This window comes from Corvus kubaryi, unplaced genomic scaffold, assembly GCF_017639235.1.
Source record: "Corvus kubaryi isolate FWS band 111438036 unplaced genomic scaffold, C.kubaryi_AGA036_p1.0 split1-37296, whole genome shotgun sequence".
NCBI classification, from domain to species: domain Eukaryota; kingdom Metazoa; phylum Chordata; class Aves; order Passeriformes; family Corvidae; genus Corvus; species Corvus kubaryi.
In genome coordinates, this window is record NW_024582075.1 from 19,095,100 (window position 1) to 19,119,389 (window position 24,290).

Genomic DNA, 24,290 nt, shown 5'->3' on the forward strand with positions numbered 1-24,290 from the left:
CATGTGCTTAAATAGCGGCGCCTGCCGCGCTGCCGCGTCCTTCCCGCCGCCGCCAGGTAAGGGGCGGGCGCCCGGAGCCCTTCGCCGGCCGCTCTTCCTCGCCAGGGGCGGCCGCGGGGCCCTGCGGCTGTGCCGCCGTGGCGGGGTGGGTGGGAGAGGGGGAGCGGGCGGGCGGTCCCGCGGGGTCGGGGCAGCGCGGCGGGAGCGGGGCGGGCGGGCGGCTCGTCCTCCGGCTGTCCCCGGCGAGGGGCCGCCGCGGGCGGGCGGGCGGGGTCCGCCGCGTCTCCCCGCAGCCGCCGCCATTCCCGTGTTTTCACCCTTCTCCAGGGTGTGTGAGAATCATCCGTGGAGTAAGTGTCCTGTCTCGTCCCTGGAGAGCCCACCGCTCCCCACACTGCTTTCCCACTGTGACCTCTACGCCATCCCTGAGGGAGGATGGAGTATCACTGAAGGGGCTTCTGCAGTTATTCTGGCACGCAGTACTCTCGTGGCTGGTGCTGGCGTACAGCTGGGAAGGCACAGGTGAGGAGGTTCAGATGCTGCTCCATCACGGAGAGGTGGTGGAGCGGTTGCCCTGCATCACTCCTTGCTCCGGTGTGATGCATGACAGCTTTTGGGGCATGGCCCATCGTCTTGAAGACCTTATTGTGACTTAGAAGACTAAGTGACTTAGAATAGAGCATGCCTGATGGGCTGGTGCATGAGGAGGGGTGTGCCATAGAATGCTGCTCTTCCTAGATGGAGTAGAGCTTAGCTGCTTGTCCATTAAATTGTCTGGTATAATGCCCCACGCCAGCCTTAGGGAACTGGGACAGGATGGCTTTAGGTAGCTTTTGGAGCCCTGCATCTCCCTAATGGTCACAATGGTCTGTCCTGTGGTCAAAGATCTGTAAATCTTTTTGTCTTGTACCTTTTGCTGCTTTGAAATACATCAGCATCCTGGGACAGACCTTCCTGTGAATTTCCAGAAATTGATCTGTCATGTATTACCTGTTTGAAAAACATCAGCTTTGGTGTTAACTGTATCTGTCTGCTTTTTCCCCTGTCTCCTTGCAGGTACTCCAGAATAAAGGAGCTGCTTTGCCACAGCTCTAGTGTGTGCCTCTAGTGTGTCATGTAAAAAGCATCCTGCCAACAAGCATGTCACCCTTCAGAGCTCATTTTTGAGTCTAGGTGCTGTCCTAGTTGCCTGCATAGCATCCAGTCAAAGGGTTACCAAGTTTTGCTTTGCAAGCTCCTCACTGTTCAGACAGACTTTTGGGGTCCTCCTGTCCAACTGTGGTGTTGGTGTTTTATCTGGTGAAGTGAGTGAGGAACATTTGTGCATCATCTTTTACTGTAGCTGCTTTTATCTTGTAGCCCGAAGGGACAGGAATTGGCAGCTTTACAGAATGCAGTTCTGTTTGGCAGTCAGAATCCCTGACAGTGCTGATTTGTGGTGAGAAAGATCCTTGGTGCACATGTCTCTGGAGACTGGCAGGATTCACCCCACTTCCTGGAAATTCCTACTGCAGCTGCTTTCCAGCACTTCTCCAGGTGGCTCGGGCCCCACCTGCAATGGCCATAAATAACAGCACAGCATTACCCTTCCTATACTGTGAGCTGAAACAATGATTTTGTGAACCCATATGGGCAGAGTTCCTGTGGCATCCACTCGTAGCTTAGGAATCTTTACACACACTGTCTAAATCTTGAAATCATTTAGGATATCAGAGTCTTACGTTCTGGGAGATAAGACCACTGTCAGTCACTAATTAGTAACTGCATACATAAGAGATCAAATTGCATGTATTTGACATCTCAGAACTTGTTACTGCTTGTAGTCTTGTTTCTTAAAACTAGAAAACTGAAAGGACATCCTGTTGGGCATTTCCCACTAGCTCTTCAAATAAGTGGTTAAAAACACCGTGGGGATGAAGGTTGCACATTACAATTTAGTTTAACCAGCTGTACTCATGGATGAGTGTTTCTGAATGCCAAGTTGATAGTCCAGTCCAGGGGGAAGAACAGGAAATGGTGTGTGTACAGAAGCAGATACGAACAAAGAAGGAAATTTAGACATAGGAAGCCATTTACGTTCTAATATGGAAGTTAAACTGAATGAAGTTGAGAGCATTTTTCCTTACAAGTAACTTGACCAATAAGGAGTCATGGTTTAATTTGAAACCTGGGGAAAAAAAAAATACCACAAAAATAATCACAAAATGGCAGTGGCAAGTTCCCAGTAGCAGTTCAAAATTTGGAAACATAGGTGAAAAAATGGAGAAATTAAAGTCCTTGAAAAGGATGCCTTATAAATTCTAACGGGATTGCCATTGTGGACTGCAACAGTTTTATAGTGTTTGAAATAACACAGACTAGACCTAAAACTTCTGCTTGAAATTATTTGTGTGCTTTTGCAAGCAAATAGAGGGGGAATGGTCCTACTCTGGGAAGGACAGCAGTGTTTTAATTCTTCCAGTGCTTTTCTTTGAATTCTCTGTTCCTGAATTTATAATGTCTGCATGAAGAAATCAAATTTCATATGAATAAGGGGGAGTAAATTTGTAGCCCTGGTGTTTGCAGGGGAAATCTTGGAAAATATGACTCTGAAGGCTCAAGAAGAATTGTAGTAGAAGTATTTTTAAATTGTTGGAGTTGTCCGTAATATGAAAGTTGTAATACAAGTGTTACACAGAAAAATGACAAGAAATTGCAAAGTTATTTCCTGTTCTATATGCCTGGCATAGGCCTGAGTTACAAAAAGGTAAAGCACTATATCATTTAGGTTAAGCTTATAACCAGACTTCCTTTACGAACTATGCTTCCAATTCCCTCTTCCCATCGTACTTAATGGCCTCTATACTGCTGGATTATGTTCTAATGGTTTCTGACCTGTTATTTCCATGTCTGCTTTCAGACTTGAGTTTGAAGGGAAAATTCCATTACAGCAATATGCCTGTGGAGATACCAGATCTAGTGGAAGTATTTCAAGCACATAGACAATAAAAGGTTTGCTTCTTTGTTAAAATACTTTTTCTTGAAACACAGGAAGTAAATTTAATCTTACGTTGGGTTTTCTGTTAAAATTTCATGGTAGTGTAAATGGAAATTAGTCCTCCCTGATTTTCCAGGATAAAATCTATGGCTTTCATCTTCAAAACCGCAACAGATTGTTCTGAATGTTCCTTCTTTTGTGGCCTGCAAGAATGAAGAAAATATGTACATGCTTAATTTCCAATGTGTGTTTTAACTTAATCTCATAACAACAAGACTGGTGGAAAAGAAGCAGGCACTGTGTTGGAGAAACGAGGACAAGTCTCTAGACTTTTCTTTGTAACAAAAATATATTTGAATTTACTTTTTATTTTTTGCCTTCACATTATTTTGTTTTGTCCTAATTTGCTTGTATTTAAGTCCGTGTTTTCTTCCCTGCAAAGAAAAGATTCTGAGTTGACTCAGATTATAGAGTGTTGGTGTTATAATGGTTAATATGCCTCAGCAGAAAAATGTCTGAAGACAGTTGTGTCTGAAGCTGGGCTTTGCTGAGATATATTTATTTATTTGTGTATGTGTGTGTTTCAGAGGCCTTTTACTCAGCTTTGTACGTTTGTTGGTAAGTCAGGAAGTCTGAGCCAGCTCAGATAATTGATGAGAATGGAGCATATGCAGTTATCAGAAGGAATTTTATTAACTTAGCAAAGACCGCTGAAATCAGAGAAGTGACCAGCCTAATCCATTTTTTTCTGCTCAGAAGTAGAGCCTTCAGACTGACTCCAGCTCATGCAGTATTGAAAGTGTGCTGAGCTAAAGGTCTTCAGTTTGAAATCAATCAGGATATTTTTAATTTTTTTTTTGTGACATGCTATCCTATCTTTAGTGCTCCTTGTAATGATTTTTTTTCCCCCCAGAGTGAATCTGACTCTTCTGCTGAGGGTTCCTCAGTTAGCAGTTTTTCAAACCGATCTTAGTAGAGGGTTATCAGTAGACTGAATTCAAAACACTGAAGAAACACTTACCAGACACAGTTTACAAGTTAACTGCTCACAGTAATGGAATGCATTAAGGGGCAGTCCCTCAGTTTTGCTGTTGGAGACGGCCAGCTGGGAAGGAGACTTGGTTGCTTTCTGCAGTGACCTTCTTGCTGTGTTCCCTTGCCTCTCAGATCTTGTGCTTATTATTCCTTTTACCTGCGTGATGTACTCTGCTTTCCCCTGTGCTCTTGGGGGCGTGGTTTATTGTTCAGTGGTAAAATACGTAATAACTTCATTATTCATGTATCTGCTCAGCCTGTTCTTTAATTGGGTTCTACTCTTTTAAACTGGCTAAGTAGTGACTCAATAGATCGCCTTGCATTGCAGATAAATAATTGTGTTTTAGTGACTAGTGGGTTCTGTGGTTGTGTTTTGTTTTCCTTCCTCTGGGGCACTGCAGTTACTGGAGAGTGACACAAACTTTGTTGTGGCTGACACATGTTCAACAGTTCGCTACCAGAAATCACATAATACCTTGTTTTTATTGTGGAATGTGTACCTGAGGCATATGTAAGGAGGATCCAATCTAATTTGATGTTTTAGGTTCCAGTCATCTGAATTAGTAGCAGGGCAGTAGAAGCTGGTAGAGAAAAGGCTGAAGGTTGACTAACAAACAGCAGTAACTAAGCTGATTCCCTGCTTCCATCCGTGACAAACTCCACCAGTCCCTATATATCAGCCCTCAGATATCCAACACATAGCTGAAACTGTCTGTCACGGGAGACTGCTGATGAGGGGAAAAGGGCAGTGTCAAAACGCTGCAGCACAAGCATGCTTAAGTACTTCCTACACTTGGTAGGGAACGGCTTTCTATCCATGAGACTTGTTATTTTCCATAGTCTGAACCTCCCCTGCATTTCAGGTTGGCTTTTGATGGATGTTAGCCAGGATGTCCATGGTTGCTCGTCAGCATGGAGTGTGGTACTGGTATCCATCTGGCTCTGTAGGCTAGTGTCAGAGTAGCAGAAACTTCCTTGTAGGTAACAGTAGAGTTTATTTTTTTTTTTTTTTTACTAGAGCTCACTGACTGGAACTCTGGCCTAACTTTCAGTCAGGCTTCTCTTGCCCCAGTAAATCCACATCCAGCAGATTTGTTATACCATATGGGCTATTATTGGCCTCAACACTGTTTTCTATTTTCTTCTATTTTACTTCTGAATCTAGAGTCTTGTGGGCTCAGAAGCCTTCTGGGAGCTGCCTTTGTTAATTTCTTTTTAAGGATCTCTGGAGCACAGACAAAGTATCCAGAAGTAGGGGAAGTGGAAAGGAAATGTAGGATCACTATGCTTACCAGCTCTAACTATGGAATCGGTGAGACTTGAACTGGTCTTCAGAATGGGGTTTTTATTTTCTTTTTTTTGTTTTGTCATTTCAGAACAGAACCAAAAATCATCTCAGTACTTGCTTTTGCAGCAGCATAGGACAGGAAGCTCACTTAAAGAGAGAAACAGAAAGGTCTTTACTGACTGAGGAGAGAGAAGCCAGATTTATATGCTTTGAGAAGGTATGTAATAGAAGGTGTACTTGGTTAAAAAGTCCAGTAGTCATTGCTCATTTCTATTAAGGTACTATCTCTCACAAGTTGTCACTTCCTGCAGTTCACCACAGAAATTTCCTGTAGCTTTCTCTTTTCAAGGGGAAAGCTAGCCTGTCCTTGTTCCAAATATTCAACTTTTGAAAATAATGTTCCCGTATTCATAAGACTGTTTCTCTAAAGAAACAATTCATTTAACTGTGCAACAATAATTACAGTTGGTTTAAGTTGAACTGTAAAGCAAGTTCTGTCTTTTCATTGGCATTTAACATCAGCAAACTTGACTAGGCCCTGTAATCCATAGTGGAGGTACTGCAAAACAGAAGATACCAGAGAGTATGCAATAAAGACTGAAGAGCAAATTTAAAAGTGAGAAATGTAATGTAGCTGTTCTTGCTGGGGTTTTTTCTTCTTTTAGTTTGTGTATTTTCATGTTCACAGGTCTACTGTAGTTTGCTGCCACTTAATGCTAACAACTCATCTGCTTGAGGAGATTCTGTTGTAATGTATCCAGTGGCTGTTCCTGCACCAGGAGGTGAAGGAAGTAATGGACAACATGGGAAACTTATTTTCTTCCTTTTTGTTTTTGGAGCTGTGTTGCTCTGTGCTGGATTCCTTCTTTCAGTCTTTATTCTCCAGTCGTGTCCATCTGGAAGCTTCAGTGACTGTAATGAGGTCCTTAAGGCTGCTGGGCCAGTGCTGGCTGTAACTGGACTGGTTTGTGTTTTACTGGCACGATCAAGGGCCAGGATGTATATAAGACAAAGACAGTTGCAAAATGAGCAGGTGTACAGCCTTGTTTTTTGTCATGGGAACTGTCAGTTTGCCCAGTTTCTCATATTTGGATTCCTATTTTTAACTAGTGGAATGCTAATTAGCATCCTGGGCATTTGGGTTCCTGGTTGCAGCCCTGGCTGGCATACGATGCAGCTCAACCACACTGGCAATTCTGATGTGGACCTCCAGGGCTGTGGATTCCTGTCACTTCAAATCATGGGACCTTTGATTGTGCTCACTGGGTTGTGTTTCTTCGTGATAGCTCACGTTAAAAAGAAGCAAAACTTAAATCTCAACCAAGAATCCTGTGAAGGTGAAGAACATCCTCAGAATCACGAGTCTTTTCAGGTTACAGTAGGTGGGTAAAAAATGTTGGAACTTTAAAATGTTGGAAATTAGTAAGGGTTTTCTTCCACTAGTAATTTACTTCTGGATACTACTTATTTGAGCTCTAAGCATGTCAGTTCTGCCATGTCAAGACAGCCAAAATAGAATAATGTTGCTTTGTCTCATATGCTTTCTGTATGGTCAGTTCAGTTACCTTTCTCAAAAAGGCAGAATCTCTCTTGGCGTAAAAGGAAAGGTCTGACTGTGTAAAGCAACATAATCTGACACAAATGAGTCAAACCCCAATTCTGTTCTCAAATGGTGTAATTGGCACTGCAGATCACAGACTTCTATGACTATATTTAGCCTTGAGCTCTGACCCCTTAAACAGAAGATTCCGATTCATAACAGTGTATTGTATTTTTTAAATTGTGGCCGCATCCTCAATCAGTCAGATATATAATTATAAGATGCCTCTGTTAATCTCACAGTATTTGAGCAAATGTGGTGTGTTAGCAGGGTGTAACACCCTGCATATGGCCCTGGTTTTAGTGCCCAATGACTACATTGCATGCATAGGTTGTTCTGATAACTTTGATTATTCTGATAAATTCATTGATGGATGAGTCAGTCATAGTGTTGTTTCATTGCTGTCTGACTGACTGGACCTGAAATTCATTATGAAATTCAAGGAAATGTGTAGACCTGGTGACACTCAGGAAACAGAAAGTTTGAAGTCAGTTTTCCAGCCACCAACATAAATTAATAGGAGGGAATTCAGATTGTCTTTAAATGCAAGAAAGCAAAATTAGTAGATTCTTTTTATACTTTTAGACTTTAAGGAAAAGTAAAACTGAAGGGCTGAAGGCTGAGGTCTAGTTGGCATAATGTTGTTCTGGAACAGTGCTGACTTAGCTAGAAAACGCCCCCCACCTCACAATTCAACCATTTTGATGTTCTCTGATCTGTCCCAGCACACAAATTACGAAGGAAGAAAAGGTGCCAGGCAGCTGTGAATGTGTATGTAAATTATGCCAGCTCACTGAATGATACAAACTTTCTGTTTAAAAAAAAAATTTGTAACCTGTTCAGTTGCAGAATGGAAATTGGTAGATTTTTTCCTGCACAATAGTCTGAAGTAGTGAACTATGTATCAAGTCATGGTTAGTGTGGTTTGAACTACATGTAACTTTGTAGGGAAACTGTCATGGCACACAAAATCAGTCCTCAGAACCATTAATGACTGCCATTATAGAGCTTCAGTACATACAGAGAAACTTAAAATTACTTATTTTAGGTGTGGGAAGGAAACTCAGTACTTTCCTACCCTTAAAGTGGTCCAACAGTAACTGTGTGCTTTGCACTTCTGCTTTTTGTAGACACAACCATGTTTGTGTCTCTTAGCTAGATAGAACACTCCCCTTCCTCAACTGTATTGTCTAAATGAAATCCTTCATTTATAAATACGTTGCATCTTTATTTTGGGATTATTTAGGTTTTGAATGTACCTCCAACTTAGTCTGACAGCCCAGAATGTAACAATTCTGTATGTGGGATCATTGCACTTTATCTTAAAAGCTAGGCAAGTAAAAATTCTAGGATACTGTTAATATAAACAGAGGGGCTCCGTTTTTCAGAGGTAGTAATTGGTGGTTTTTCCCATAGGTGATGCTGTGATGGTATTCCCACCCCCACCACCTCCTTATTTTGCTGACCCTATGTCACCAACTGTGACACACTGTCTTATGTCAAGTGTTTTGCCTACAAGTGAAAATCCTCCACCATACCACTCTATCTTCAGTGATGGGTAAGACTGTGTTCATCTCTGACTTTAGAAATTTGAGCTCTTTCTTTAGGTATCGAAGACCCTGTTCTTACATAACACTGTGAATGAGTTACTAGGCATGACAAAGTTTTCTAGTACATAACTCAACTTACTTCAGATACTTCACTTGAATTGGTATTAAAATACTGTAGTATACTAGGGGAACTACAAACTGCTGTGTCCTTTTTGAGGATTAAATTATTATTGTGACTGGAAAGAACTTCTGAAGTGAAAACAAAGTCTTAAATCATTGGCCCTTCGTAGATTTCTTCCACAGATTGTCCAAGAGAAGGTGCTGCTGACAGCAGTGCAGCAGTGACATGATATCCATATTGCCAGGTTTTAGGAGTCTGTAGAAACAGAGCAGCAGTATTTTATGACCCCTACCCACAGACCCTGAGAATGTTACTTTTTCTGCCAATGTGTTCCGTTCTCCTGTGTCCCTTATATCTCTCTGCCTTGAGGAAGAGAGACCTGCTGTGCTGGTCTGCCTTGTTCCTGCTGTGGCCATGTGTCGAGATTAAAGGATACCTTGATATTGCAGGAGGCTCCAGAGTGCTGGTAAAGAAGGATGAAAAGCCAGTTTCATCTCAATATGTACCTTATCCTTGCAGCCATTCCTTACATATGTGGATTGTAACTGAATTGCCCGATCTTGACCCCAACAAGTTCAGGGAACAGGAGCTGCCAGCTTACCAAAGACTTGCCTGTGCCACAAGAACTTGCAGGGTTATTTAGCCCCTGTGGGTTACTACTAGTGGGCTGCTAGCTTCAGGGTGAAAGAGGTTTCTGCAAGGGCCACGTACTAGAAGTTAGAGCTAGATCTGGCCAGAAGAGCTAGGTGTCACATGTCTAGAGTTCCCAACTTACTTTCAGGACCTTAATGATGCAGAATTGACTTGACTTAATGCCTTTAGAATGGTCCTACATCAGCCTGGGTTTGAGCTGTGAGTCAGTAGGTTATGTGGGACTGTCATTTGATGACTTCAGTTTACAAGACTGTATGTGCAATATTGTGTCACTGAAAACCGGTAAAAAAACTCTCCAACCAATTTGTTACATTACAAAGCCAACATTAGAGCAGTGCTGGAGGCATGGGGAATTCTCCTCAAAGCATGTATGCTCAGTAATCTAACAGACCAGGTTATATTCCTGAAACTATACATATCTCCTGAATACATGCATGTATGCTAATTATTTCCATGGACTTGCTTGGATATGGTTCCAGATCTTCTGATGAATCTTTTTTTCTTGAGAGTATCTCAAATAAGTCATCAGGTCATAATGTACTTCTTTTATCATTCTTTTCTCCAACACACAATCCTTGTTCTCAAAACTAAGATACCATCTACTACATATTAATCACTGATATAAGGAAGCGTTAGCTGGAGCAAGACTTATTAGTCACAGATGTAGGGAATTAACACAAGGCCACATTAATCTCTGGTATTTGTGCTAAGCACTGTATGGGACAAAACTAAGCATTAACCATGAATATAGGGATAATACACTATTATGCTAGAGTTAAAAATTTTCTAACACCATCCCCTACTGCTGCATAGACTTCTTCTTACAGAAATATAACCTGTTTGGTAACAGTTGGAGGCACCATCACTGCCGCTGGTGATGAGTGTCTGGAAAGTTGTCTGGCAGGAAAGGACATGGGGATGGTGGTCAATACACCTGAACATGAGCTATCAGTGTGCCCAGGTGGCCAAGGCAGCCAGTTGCATCCAGCCGTGTAGCAACAATAGTGTGGCCAGCAGGACCAGGGCATGTAAATCCTCTCTTCAAGGGGAGGGGGGCAATAACTGGCTTGTTCCTGGCAAACTCTGGGATGAGAGGCAAAGTTTAGAAGGACAAGATGCTTGCAAGGGTACTCTGCCACTGACTCTGAAGTGTGCTGGCCACGCGGGAACACACTTGCAGTCTTACAGAGTTGAGCCAAGGGCTCCTGAGGTAACAGAAGCCAAGAGGGAAACACTGGAGAATTATCTCAAAGGAATTAAGGGATGTTCCTCTAGGAAGGCAACATGGCCAACATCTCAGCTGAGGTGCCTTTACACCAGTGCACGCAGCATGGGCAACAAACAGGAACAATTGGAAGCCACTGTGCTGCTGGAAAGCTGTGAACTTGTTGCCATTCCTGAAACTTGGTGGGATGAATCCTGTTTCTGGAGTGTGACTTTTAATGGCTACAGGCTGTTCAGAAGAGACAGGGAAGGAAGGAGAGACAGGGGTTGCTCTTTACATCAAGAGGTGGGTTGAATGTGAAGAGCTGTCCCTGAAGAATACCCATGAGCAGGTGGAAAGCCTGTGGGTAGGAGCCAGAGACCAAGGCTGCAAAGGGAATCTTGTGGTTGGGGTCTGCTACAGCCGCCTGACCAAGGGCAGGCCACTGACAAAACCTTGGCTTCAGCCACAGGAGGTGTTGTGCCCGCAGGGTCTTGTTCTGTGGGGGGAACTCAGCCACCCCAGCAGCTGTTGGGAAAGTAGCTCAGAGGGCTGTAGGCAATCCAGGAGACTCCTGGAATGCATGGAGGATAACTTCCTGACCAGGTGATAGACAGCCCTGCCAGAGGGAATGTGTTCCAGGATCTGTTGGTCACCAGTGCAGGTGAGCTAACTGGGACACCAAGATTGGAGGCAGCCTGGGCAGCAGGGATCATGCCCTGGTGGAGTGTGCAGTCCTGAGGGATATGGGTTGGGTAAGGAGTAAAAGTTGGCTCTTGAACTTTAGGAAAGCAGCTTCCAGTCCTTTGGGAACCTAGTCAGTGGGATCCCTTGACAGACTTCCCTCAGGGACAAGGGAGTAAAAGAGAGCTGGCAGATCTTTAAGGAACTCTGCCATAGAGTGTAAGAGCTGGCAATCTCCAGGAGCAAGGAATCAGACACAGAGGGCAAGAGACAGGCATGGCTGAGTAGGAACTTGCTGGTCAAAGTAAAGGGAAAGAAGCAAATGCACAGGCAGTGGAAACTGGGACAGGTGAGCTAGGAACTGTTTAGAGATGAAGCACAGCTGTACAGGGAGGGGGTGAGAAAGGCCAAGGCCTGGCAAGGGACAGAAAGAATGGGGAGGGCTTCTACAGGTACATTAACCAGAAATGGAAAGTCAAAGAAGGGATACCCCCTGATAAACAATGCTGGAAGAGTGGTGAAAAGTAGATGAGAAGGCTGAGGTACTCAACTTTTTTGCCTCTGCCTTGAATGGCAACCTCTCTTCCCACTCAAGGATGGATGGACAGCAGGATGGGGACTGGGGGAACAAAGTCCCTCCCACTGTAAGAGAAGATCAGGTTCATGGCTCTTAGAGGAACTGGAATGTACATAAGTCTGTGAGACCCAATGAACTGCATCCCAGAGTCCTGAGGGAATTGTCAGTAGATGTAGTCAGTAGATGTCAGTCAGAGGCAGTTGACAAGTCACACTCCATGACGCTTGAAAAGTGACTGCAGTCAGGGCAAGTCCCAGGTGACTGGAAAAGGGGAAACATTATACCCACCTTTCAGAAGGGCAGAAAAGAGGACCCTGAGAAATACTGACCTGTCAGCCTCACCTCTGCCTGAGAAGATCATGGAACAGATGCTGCTAGAGCTGTGCACATGTAGGACAGGGAGGTGATTCAGGACAGACAACACAACTGCACCAAGGGCAGGTCCCGCCTGATCAACCCAGTGGCCTTCTGTGATGGGGTGACTGCACCAGTGGACAGGGAAGGGGCTACAGATGTCACTTCTCTGGACTTCTGTAAAGCCTTTGGCACAGTTCCCCACAACCTCCTTCTCCCTCAAAATGGAGAGAGAGGGATTCAATGGGTGTAGTGTTCAGTGGATGAGGAATTGGTTTGACAGTCACATCCAGAGTCATAGTGGTCAATGGCTCAGTCCCAGTGGACATCAGTGACAAGTGGTATCCCCCAGGAGTCCATATTCGGACCTGTGTTATTAAGTATCTTCATTAATGATATAGATGAATGGATTTGCAGATGACACCAAGCTAAGCAGTGCAGCTGTCAGACTTGAAAGATGGGATGCCATCCAGAGGAATCTGGACAAGATGGTGAAGTGGATCCATGGGAATCTCATGAGGCTTAACAAGGCCATGTGCAAGGTGCTGCACCTGGGTTGGGGCAGCTCCTGGTATCACTACAGGCTGGGGATGAACAGATCAGAGCAGCCCTGCCCAGAAGGACTTGGGGGTGCTGGTGGGTGAGAGGCTGGACATGACCCAGCCATGGGCACTCACAGCCCAGAAAGCCAAACGTGTCCTGGGCTGCATCCAAAGCAGTGTGGGCAGCAGGGCCAGGGAGGAGCCCTGCCCCTCTGCTGTGGTGAGACCCCACCTGCAGTGCTGCATCCAGCTCTGGGGTCCCAGCACAGGAAGGACATGGAACTGTTGGAGCGAGTCCAGAGGAGGCCACCAAGATGACAGAGGTCTGGAGTACCTCTCCTGTGAGGAAAGGCTGGGACGGTTGGGTTTGTTCAGCCTGGAAAAGAGAAGGCTTTGGTGTGACCTAATTGCAGCTTTCCAGTACCTGAAGGGAGCGTACATGAAAGATGGAGAGGGACTTTTTACAAGAGCATGTAGCAGGAAGGGGGATTGGTTTCAAATTGAAAGAAATTTTAGATTAGATATTAGGAAGAATTTCTTTACTGTGAGTGTGGTGAGACACTAGAACAGGTTGCCCAGAGAAGTTGTGGATATCCCATCCCTAGAAATGTTTAATACCAGATTTGGATGGGGCTCTGAGCAACCTGGTCTTCATCACCTGGTCTCGTGAAAGATGTCCCTGTTGAAAGCATGGGAGGTTGGAACTAAATGGTCTTTTAATGATCCCTTCCAACCCAGGCTATTCTAGGATTCTGTGGTTCCGTTTTGGGCCCTTTGTGAGGAGAAAGACACTGAGGTCCTGGAGCATGACAAAAGAGCAGCACAGCTGATGAAAGATCTGAAGCACAAGTCCTGTGAGGAGTGGCTGAGGGAGCTGGAGTTTTTCAGTCTGGAGAAAAGGAGGCTTGAGGGAGACCTTATTGTTCTCTTCAATTGCTGGAAAGGAGGGTGTGGCAAGATGGGGGTTGGCCTCTTTTGCCAGGTAACAAATGACTGGACAAGAGGAAATGGCCTTAAGCTGTGCCAGTTTATCTTAGCTCTCAGGAAGGTTTTTTTCATGGAAAGGTTTGTAAAGCTTTGGAGCAGTCTGCTCAGGAAAGTGGTGGAGTCACCATCTCTGGAATTGTTGGAAAACCATGTGGATGTGGTTTAATACCTGTCTGGATTTCTGTCTTGTGAATGTATCTACACAAAGAGGCAGTTTGTTGGGATAGTATCCAGTGGAGTGGATAAAACACCTCAGGCTTGAATACAGAACCCAGAATGCCTAGCTTCATGCTTTGGGTGTTTTCTGGCTGGGGGTGCTCTAGCTGTTGCCCTTCCATGCTTCCCAGTGTCCTCACAGATACCTGCTGAGCTGATACCGCCTCTGGGTTTTTCACTCAATCCTGGTCTCATGGTTCAGCACTTGCCGGCAGTCAGGGCATACTGACTAGTTCAAATGCTTCCGGAGTGCTTTCATGGAAGAGAAGCAATGGCCTCATTGTTCATAACAGTGCCATGGTTGAAGAGCCCAAATGTGGCAGGGGATACGCATTTCTTATGTTGGTGGCTACTGGACAAAGGTGACTTGCCTCTTTAGTTCATTGCTCAGTGTAATGTCAGTAACTCACTCAATATTGGTATAGGTACAGATGTATGAGATGTATGTACAAAAGCAAGAGTCAGCTCTGGGAGTGAATCATGAGGAGTTCTTCCCTTTACTTGGGAAGCAGCTGAAGGAATGTGCTGAGGGCCAACTCCAGGGCAAGGTGAGCAAGTTACCAGAGCAGTGTGGGTTCAGCTAGTTTGGATGCTGTGATGGTTAGAGAAGGACAGTGAATACTTGGCTGCTCACCTTGACTATCACTGGGAACTTTGCAGTCTGGTCATGTCCAGTTGTTTCTGTGTCTCCAGCTCTGCACAGGAACATGACTCCTTATGTCTGTCACGGATTGCTGGAATGCCTAATAAAAGTTTGATTGCCTTTCATGCAAGATCTCAAAAGGCTAAGGATTGTGATTTTTTGTGATGCAGTTCTAAGTCTAGTAACTGTCTTTCATAAAGGAAGGGGACTGTTTATATGATATACTACAAAAGGGGAGATACATTGGGAACTAAGGATCAAAAGAAGATTTAGTAAGATTGTGAAATAGCACAGCCAGAAGCAGTTAGTACCCATAAGCCAGGCTGTGACTGATGATCTGAAAGGTTAGAAGGGAAATTATAAAATTTTCATATGAGTCATAATGTAGCCCACAAAAAGAAATCCTAATACTTATGCAAGTTCTTTGCTTCAGGGATTTTTAGGAATTGTATGCATATATGTATGTTTGTGTAAATCAAGTCAAATTTCACTCACTGTGGCTAAATGAATTATGCTAATACACAGTTTTGTGTTTTATAGAGCACAGCTTGCTGATGATGAAGGAACAGTTGCTGTTAGAGACTATGAATCCATATATACAATTTCTGGAAGCAGCTCACCTTCAGATATTTTACCAATGCTGTACCTTTCTTCTGAATCACCACCAAAATATGAAGAAAAAGCATCAATAACAAATAATGAATATTCACCATCTTCTTCCTCATCTTTTTCATCTATTTCCTTAGCCACATCTGACACCAGCTCGTAAAGGACGGACAGTTCACTTAATTTTTAATTAAAATGTACACAGATTCACAATTTTTGAATTTATTTACATTTTGTAATAAAAGCAATAATGTTGGCTGTGTCTAATTTTTCATCAGGAAGAATAAACAATGAATGTGAATTTCAAAAGATACTAGATAATGCTGGGCCTCTGCTAAAGTAGTCTGAAGGGAGTTCACTGCAAGAACATTAAATGCTCATCTTGTTCTGTTACAGCTTCAGTTTCTTTTTATAGCTGTTCTTTTTATTATGAAGGCACTAAGTAGAAACCAACTTTTTTGATTATTTTAATTAAATATGTTTGGAGCTTCAAAAAAAGGAATAATTAGGAAGTGTTTTTATTTCTATTTTTGCGTTACTTTTGTGGAAAATACTTGTTATTGCCTTAACAAGTACTCTGAGAGCATTCACAAATAGGGGTGTTAAGATTGGTACCAAAGATGCCATGAAGAGCTTCAGTGGTTACCTTTTGGTCTGCCTGGTAACACTCTGTATTTAGACTATCTCTGGTCCTTATGTAAGTATAATCCCCATGAAAATCAGTTTTAGCTGCAGTTAAGAGCCTGAAGGGAGCCCTGAGGATAGTTAATAGGCTAACAGTTTAACTGTGGTAATGACTGGTTTCAAGGGGATTATTCTGCTGTTTTATATCATCATTCGTGGATTATACAGGAAGTGCTTATTGTGTGAGAGTGAGTGCCACAAAGAAATGGTATCTTTGAGGTGCAGACATTACTTATCAGCAGATGCAGGAGAGGCGGTTTCATGGAAACCCATGCAACAGATATTTTTAATTGACACAGGACTTGACAGACCCTTCAGAAATACAACCCTCACCTCTGCCATCCTGCTGCAACCCCAGAGTACTGGTAGTACCCTGCCTTAAGGTTCTATTTTGTGTTTGTTTGCACCTGTTCCCAAACTGAAGGATTAGCTTGTAGTAGGTAAAGATAATTAGGAGGAACTGAGTTACTGCTAATCTTTGACATTTTATGGCTTGCTCTGAATGCTGTTTGAGAAAAACAGACCTGATTCTGTGCCCCTAAATAGAAGTGGCAGAGCTACTCTTTGGGCTTGGTTCAGCCTGGTGAACTTGTCAGCATTAAAACTTTTAACAAGAGCTCACTGTCTTGTTCAGTGAGTCTCTGAACACCTGTGTGCTTTGGGCCCTCAGTTAAAACTCAGCTTGTCATCTACCATGCTGAATTTCAGACAACTTGGCTGTAACAGAATGCCAAACTATGAATTAAGAACTTAAATTCCCTCCTGTGCCTAGGGAAAGGTGATTGCCTTGTGTCACCTTCCTATGAATGTGCTTCTCACCTGCTGAGTGCTTTAGAGAGATGTTCAGGAGCTCCTGCATTTGCCATTTATTTTCAGTTCTGTGTCATTCCCTCAGTCATGCTAGGACAGCTCTTTGTGCAGCCACACATAAACAAACCAGCCGGCGAGGGAGGTATATTTAGCCAGCAATAGAGCTAGGGGCTTATGCATGCAGAGTAATGAGCAAACACAGCACAGAGGGGGATTTAGTATGTGGGAGCTGATTAAACTGGCATGACTCAGCTGTGGGAAATGTCTATATGAAGAAAGGGAATCCACAAAAGCCAGTAGGCATTTTGTCCTCCTTTCTCTGAAACATTTTTTACCTAGTGAGTTTTTCAAGATTGTACGCAATCTTCAATACAAACTATAGTTTTCCATGTTCATGATTATTTTTTTTAGTTTTTGCTCCTACTATTTAAACAGTGGGGCCCACTGCCATGCATGATTCATGCATAAAAAGCTTTGTACATGTCTAAGGAGCCTGTTACACTCTCAATTTATCCTTATATTACATAACAAGAACAGAAGCTGGGGTATTTTACCTGAAAGATCCCATGCAGCAAAGACCCATATTAGCTTTATGCTGTTGTCTGGAACACTCATTTTCTGAAAAGGCTAAATATCAAAAAGTGTTTAAACGAATCTGGAAATATTTCACCATCTTTTTTTTTAAAAAAAGCAGTTGCCTCTGGTGGCAAACTGCAGAAATATTAACCTTTTCTGCTGCCTGCAATTTGCTCAGTTGATTGTTCCTAAGATGTACCCAAGAGACCAGGCAAATCAAGCAGAATATGTTGACTCATCTGAGTCCTCTGTAACAGAGACATCATCTTGTTTTCCTTTAAGGTTATTGTGTTTTGATCATCTACTGCTGAGTCTTCAGTGTGGATCACTTTACTTCTAAAAAAGTAGTCTTCACAGAAACCATGGTTCAGAAAGTTGCTGACCTGACTTCAGACTCAGCACCTGAGTTTCCTGGGAAGGATAGGTGTTACCTCTGAAAACAAGGAGTGAAAACAGAATTTATGTCTGTATATTTTGCAAAGATGCTTAGGAAATAGATTGGTTTACAGCTGTATTAGCATCTTGTGTTTTTTACTTAGAAAATCATTACTTGCAAACTCAGTGGATGTGCTGGATGCATCTCCATAAACTGCTCAGCGCTGAAGGAGTTAACATAGCCAGTGCCTACAGTATTTGCCTACTGTGTTGTTGAATCTGTGGCAGCAAGGTCAGAAGAGGTGAGTAAGAGGCTAGCAGGTCTGCCGTCACCACTGAAGGCTACCACTGGATGAACGGCATTAGAGGGAGGAATTTTTGATGTGGGGAGTAGGAGTGAAATGTCTGTATTAGAAAGGAAGCAACACCTTGTAAAACTATAAAAGTAGCTTAAAATAATACAGAATAGCATTTTTATTGAGGAAGTGAGATACTTTACTGTCCCACTAATGGTGCTATAACCCACCTTCTGCCCTAAGGCTGGCTTAAGTGTTTGACATACAAATGCTAGGAGCAAATCAAGTTGGTTACTGATTCACACGTACTTAAACAGGCAAAGTGGGAGGTAAGGGTTGCCTGCCCTCTCTAAATGAAGTTAAGGTCTCTCTTCCTTGCTGCCTGCACTGACGTTGCTCTGCTTCTAACTGCAACAGTGCAATCCTTTGGATATGAGAGGGATTGACAAAATATAAATGAATGCCTTTTCTCTAGGAAAAGTCTTCCTGCATCACAGCAGCTAAAAAAATGAACGGGTAACCCATCTGAAAAACTAAGATTGCACAGATCTTTGCAATGTTGCTATGTTTTGGGATAGCAGCACTTGCTGGATTGAACCCACCCCATCCTTGCCCTTTGTGGTTTGTGTTGCTGTATCCATTTATCCCTTTTCCATCGTATCTTCAGAGTCATAACTTGTAGGGCCAATACCTCCACATTGCTGCAGTGAACATGCCAGACTTCATCTAGATCAGTGCTCCTCTCTCTATCACACATGCATTCATCTGAACAATTAGGCATGAAATACCTTCATTTTGGTGTGCCTGCTCACAAGACAACATTCCCTGGAGCATATAAAGCCACCTTGCTGGTAAATGCAGTTGTGGGCAGCAGGCTGAACCTGCTCCTCACAATTTATTTATGCTTTGAGGCTGGCAGTGCAGTAGTTCAGGGGTGAAAGACCCACTCGCAGTGGTTCTTCATGTACTGCTCTTACACACGTAATTCATGTTTTCCACTAAAGATGTAATGTGCAGTTACCTTTCTCTTGGAAAAGTCCCACTAAATCAAATCATTGGCTCCCTAATCTCCATACAGTTGAATGTTTCATTATGGAGTGGTAATTTGTACTTACTCATTTTAAAGCTAATCAATGTGCAATACCGTGTGTTGTGCAGCTTCTTTTGTGTGTTCTTTGACTAAGTCCCTGCTTATGTTACTGACTTGTAAGAAAATAAAACCTTACTACAACAGGCTGATAATGTGAAAAACTATGTTAAAATAGGTAACATGAGGAGACGAAAAAAGTGATGAAGTGATGGCCTGTCAGTGTTCACTAGGATGCCTCTTGAAACAGGTTAGAGAACTGAGGGGGTGTAGAGCACCTGCTTCCAGCAGCAAGCGCTGCAGGAGAAGTCTTCATTGGTAATAGAAAATTAGGTGGAGGAACAGAAAGCAAAATGGTGGTGCTTGTGTTCAAAGGTAAGTTCTGAAGCAGATGAGAACAAAACTGTAGTGAGATCTGAAAACTGCACTCATTCTGAAAAACCTTACTCTGACCAATTTTCCTTGGTTTCACAAAACTGTTTTGCTTAGGAGTCATACCAGGTAAAAAGGATGTATTTAGTAAATCAGCATTTTAAGGTGAGTCCCCAGAACACACATTTATTGGCAAAGAAAAGCACTGGTCTTAAAAAAATCAGTGTGATCCAGTAATCTCTTGACAGCTGCCTGACTGCAGCATTACCATTCTCTGGGCGAATAATTGGAGAAATATGGGGAGGCATAGAGGAAACTGTCTTACAAAGAGGGTACAGTTTACAGGGAAAGGAGTAATTTTAATGCAGATCCTAGCACACCAAATGGAGAGTGTTTTCCATCCTGTTTTACAAGTTCAAGTGGCATATAGCTTTGGAAAAGAAAAAAGAAGCCTATGTTCTCCAGCTCTACTATGCACTTGCTAAACAATCATGAAGTCATGTCCTAGACCAGAGGCAAAGAGACAGCCGTGGGATGACACAACACCCAACTCGGAAAACTTTGATTCCAGACAGGATCTAAGGACTATTCCATAGGATTGAGGAAGTGCACTGGCATGATCCCATTGCAAATAGCAGTTGCAGAGTTCTTGAATGAATGAAAGGAGCAAGATGACACTACATCTGTATAAACTATTAGCTAGACAGCTCTTACAATATAGTGCTGCTTTTAAGAGGATGTTGGAAAGCCTGAAAGATTCAGCAGTGGCAAGAATGATTCATGGTATGGAAAAACCTGACTTGTAAAGAGCAGTAACAGTTCATTCCATTAAGTTTAACAAATGTAAGGTTGAAGATGACTTAGACTTTGGCTATAATTACCAGTAGAAGGACAGTTTATCTAGTATTTCAGCACTTTCTAGTTTAGTTGTCATCATACAAAACCACTGCATTGCAAGACTGATCTCTTTGCTCAAGAGTTGCAGAGAATCCTGACCAGACTTAGTGTTGTGGGATAGGCTGATCTTGAGTGTATTTGTCAGAAAATTTGTTGACACCATGGGTAATAGGACCGACTCAATAATGCTGAGTTTGGAAACTTAACAGCTGTTTTTTTAAGGAATCCAGCACGAATATTCTTCAAGGTCTATGTGCTAAAAAATGAGAAAGACATCTGCAATTGCATTCAGCTTCAGTTCTGAAGGTGCCAAATTTGGTGAGTAGCCCTTTCCAGAAGAAAGCTGTTGTCACACAACAGTTTGTTTGTTGTCTTGTTTGTGTTTTGTGAATGCACAGTGGACTAAAGGCACTTTTACTGACTTTGAAGAAGCAGTCTGAAAGATGAATTTTTTAGTTCTAGAGCTATTTTTAATCTTATAAATCTCAGGATAAGCTTGCTCCCCCAGAGCTGCTGGTAGCAGGAAATAGCATTATGTGTTCTACTGCCTGAGTAGTAATCAATGTCCTGTGTATAGTACCCTGCCATGCTAGTCAAAACAGACAGAGTACTTGGAGATTTTTCCTCAAGGAATTGTACAAAGACATTCTACCAGAACACTCCAACAGCAATTACTTCAGTCTGAAACTGTTAGGAAACAGAAAATCTCAAAATTCAGTGATCTATCTGTTTAGTGTATGAGACATAAGTTCAGCAGAACAATTCATTGTGATATGAAGAAATATCCTAGGTACTTTTGAGTACAGGATAAGATTCCCCACTCTGTCAAGCTTAGCATTACAGGAGATGCTTTCTCATTCCTGCAGTGATGTGCTGTGCAGGGTATTTGGGCATTATTCTGTATAAACCTTAAAGAAGGTGTGGAAATCCCACAACAAAAAATGTCCACAATTTCGGGGAAATTACAGGGTAATTATGCTACCTTCAACCAGCTGGAAAGTTTTGGCTGGCCTGAAATAACGTTTCTCCCACAGCCAACAGCTCTCCCAGGCTGTTCAGTGCTCACCATCCTGTTGCCACTTACCCTCCTGCTTGCCTAGTGGTTGTCCCAGAAAAATATCAGAAAGTCTACTTTGATATTTTTTTAAACCATGAACTGCAAAATGAGCTGCAACAGACGTCCAGGCATGACTATATATGTCACACTTCAGAGCATGAAAAAGCATTCCTACCAATGGCCATGTGGAATTTTCCTGCAGAAAATGGAGCAGGAAGTGGAGAGCAAGGATCTCCTCACTGCTGTTGACTAAACATGTGCTGTCCATATGCTGGATGCATCAGCTAGCTGGTGCCAAGGAAAAGCTGTGATAGCTCCAGCTTGCTTTTTCTTCTATCCAGAATGGGCGCAGTATCATAGGTGCTAAATTAAAGAAGAAGAAACACAAAGAAACAGGCAGCCATGCAGGGGTGAAACCATTTTGGAAGTGATGGTGGTAATTCAAGAAATCTTTGGTGATGGCTTCAGGCTTCACTTCCCAGACCTTTATTCTTCCAAGCAAAATTTATTCTTTCACGTGATGGACTCTGTTAACCATACACATGCAAAGTTCTTGTATAACTAACCTGAACCTTCAACTTTAAATGCTCTGCCAAGTCCTTTACAAGCCCCCTTTCTCTTGAGGGAGAAGATACATTATACTCAGTAATGGAGCAAAACAACAACAATGTAGAAGATTTCTCCTTGAATGTCTTTTCTGTCACTCCTTGTCAGCCAAACAGATCTGATGCCCTGGTGTCAGATGGGGATAAAGCTGGCACAACCCTGCTCTTTTCAGGTGTGTTTTTGGGACTGGTGGGGATCACTTTCACTGTGATGGGATGGATAAAATATGATGGCATTACTCACCTGGAGTGGACTCAGTTACTAGGGCCTATTCTGCTGTCTGTTGGGGTGACTTTTATTCTGATAGCTGTTTGTAAATTTAACATGCTTACGTGCAAGCCCTGTAAAGAAAGAGAGGAAAATACGTCGGAACTTGACCAAACTGCAAGCGGACAGTCCTTTGTCTTCACCGGCATTAACCAGCCTATAACTTTCCATGGTGCCACAGTGGTGCAGTACATCCCTCCACCCTACCCGTCCCAGGAAGGCGCTGCTGTGAGTCCCAGCTACCTTCACCCAGCACTCAGCTGCTGCAGTGCTGTTCCCCCCAGCGCCTCGCCGGTTCTCAGCCCGGGTTCTCCTCACTTCTGCCCTGCCTACGCCCTGGATAACCTGGCTTTTACTGGAGATGAGAACTACACTACTTACCCTGCAGAGAACACCAGGAATCAGAGGTACATCTTTTGAACAGTGTGTTTGGACACATGCTTCTGAATGTTTTAAGTACTATGTGTGGTTTCATAGGAAGCTACAGCTAGTTCAGGGTATTATCCTTCCTCAGACTTTTTTTTGTTTTTGTTAGGAATTTTTCTTGCGTGAGGAAACATACTTTTCCTATAAAGTGTTTTTATACAATTTAAATTTAAATTCACTTAAAAATGCCTTTCAATTTTCAGTCAACTAAATGTCTTTAAAGATATATATGCTCCTGTTTGTGGTGGTGTTTTTACGCTTATCTTACCACCTTTAGTCTATTATGTGTACAGCCAGAGGCTTCCACTCAAATCACAACACATGAGTCAGCACACAAACAGCATTTCTGCAACAATGCAAGAATCAGTCTGGTACCAGATGCTCTCGCTCCTGAATACGCCTGGTCACAACATGTTCCTCTCCCACTGTAACAACCTTCCAGCCCTTCCACTTTTCATATTTTTGAGGCGTAAACAAGATTGCTGATGTTGCACAGCAGTTTGTAGCTGCTCAAATTGTACACAAAATAATTTTATATAGTTCTTTCCTCTAGGAAAAATATTGTAATTATAGGAATTACTCATAATTATATCCTTTCTACAGCACAAGTCACTGTTAGTTCATTTATCAAAGTCTGTTTGAAAAACTGCTGACTGACCCATTGTCCTCAGCAATACGGGTGACAGGCATAGGGAGGGCGAAGACAAAGGTCACCTCCTGACACTTTTAAACTTCATGAAAAAAAACACAGGAAACAGCTGAATCTCAGTAGAACTTCATCTCATAGCATTTTCTCAAGAAGCCAGGGAGTACTTTGCCCAGATAAGGCTGGGAAGATGAAGCACTGATATTACTTGCATGTTCTGTGTTTGGTAAATTCTTTTTGCATCTGCTCCTCTTACTCTTTTCAGGCCAGAAGACAGTTCTGATGAGCCAGAAGGACTGCTGGAAGACTATGCCTGTAATAACTTGTCCCCTCCACGTTATGAGGAAATATACCCTCTGTCTTCATAAAATCATCACAGACAAGAGACAACAATCCTAAGAGATGCCAACAAGAACCCAAAAAAGTCTTTTCTTTAAATACTTGTGTGATAAGACAGTGTGAGCAAGATCTTGATATTGACACACAGTTCAGTATCACTGAAGATATTTAACTGATCCCTTCCTTCTTCTCTGTCAAAGTTCACTAGCTCTTTGCGATGCAGCTTAATAGCAGAGCTATTAATTATTTAATAGCAAAACTATTAATAGCAAAACCATGAAACTCAACGATATAAATCTATATTAGGATTCCCCAACAAGAAGCTTAATTTTCAGACTTGCTGAAACCAGCGTGAATGCACAAGATGTTTGTGGAAGATCATGATTGCTCCTGGACATTCAGCATCTTTAGAGAACACTTGATTTTCTCTTGATGTATTTTCGTTCTTAATTGCTTGAGAAACTTCAAAAGTGCTCAAGTGTCTGATCCATGAAAGTGAATATTATGTCTTAATTTTGTCTGATTCTTTAGACTAGCTTACTCATTAATAAGTCCAGTCTACATATTAGACTTCTTCTGCTTGGTTTACCTGTACAACTCAGTCCTGTTCCACAACCCTGTCCTGTAGACATTCTTTGGAGCATCCTGCTTGAGACAGAGCATCTCAGAACAGAGAAAACAAATAGTGACTTCTGCCCACTTTTACATAGATCTCTAAGAGATCCTGCATGCATCAAATTCAGTTAGTTCCCTTCCCCACCTGATGGGAGGTCTCCCACCAGTAGTCTAATAACTACTAGGTTAATGTCACTAC

At 42.7% G+C, this 24,290-nt stretch overlaps 2 protein-coding genes across 7 annotated transcripts; both read left to right on the forward strand.

Annotated features, from left to right (window-relative positions):
• Positions 1-15,294, forward strand: TMEM171 (transmembrane protein 171). 6 transcript variants are annotated; one of them, XM_042012998.1, is made up of 7 exons: positions 1-56; positions 328-522; positions 2,900-2,991; positions 5,389-5,517; positions 5,989-6,682; positions 8,317-8,458; positions 14,973-15,294. In XM_042012998.1, the coding sequence occupies exons 5-7, from the start codon at positions 6,052-6,054 to the stop codon at positions 15,199-15,201; spliced, it is 1,002 nt and encodes a 333-aa protein (XP_041868932.1). In that variant the 5' UTR covers positions 1-56; positions 328-522; positions 2,900-2,991; positions 5,389-5,517; positions 5,989-6,051; the 3' UTR covers positions 15,202-15,294. The 6 variants fall into 6 exon arrangements, with proteins under 6 accessions (XP_041868932.1, XP_041868934.1, XP_041868937.1 ...); XM_042013000.1 differs by lacking the exon at positions 328-522; XM_042012999.1 differs by lacking the exons at positions 1-56; positions 328-522 and adding an exon at positions 1,057-1,211.
• Positions 15,295-15,527: 233 nt separating this feature from the next.
• Positions 15,528-23,999, forward strand: TMEM174 (transmembrane protein 174). The gene is made up of 2 exons (XM_042013005.1): positions 15,528-22,472; positions 23,403-23,999. Exons 1-2 carry the CDS (start codon positions 21,841-21,843, stop codon positions 23,503-23,505), a joined length of 735 nt encoding a protein of 244 aa, XP_041868939.1. The 5' UTR covers positions 15,528-21,840; the 3' UTR covers positions 23,506-23,999.
• Positions 24,000-24,290: the final 291 nt, after the last annotated feature.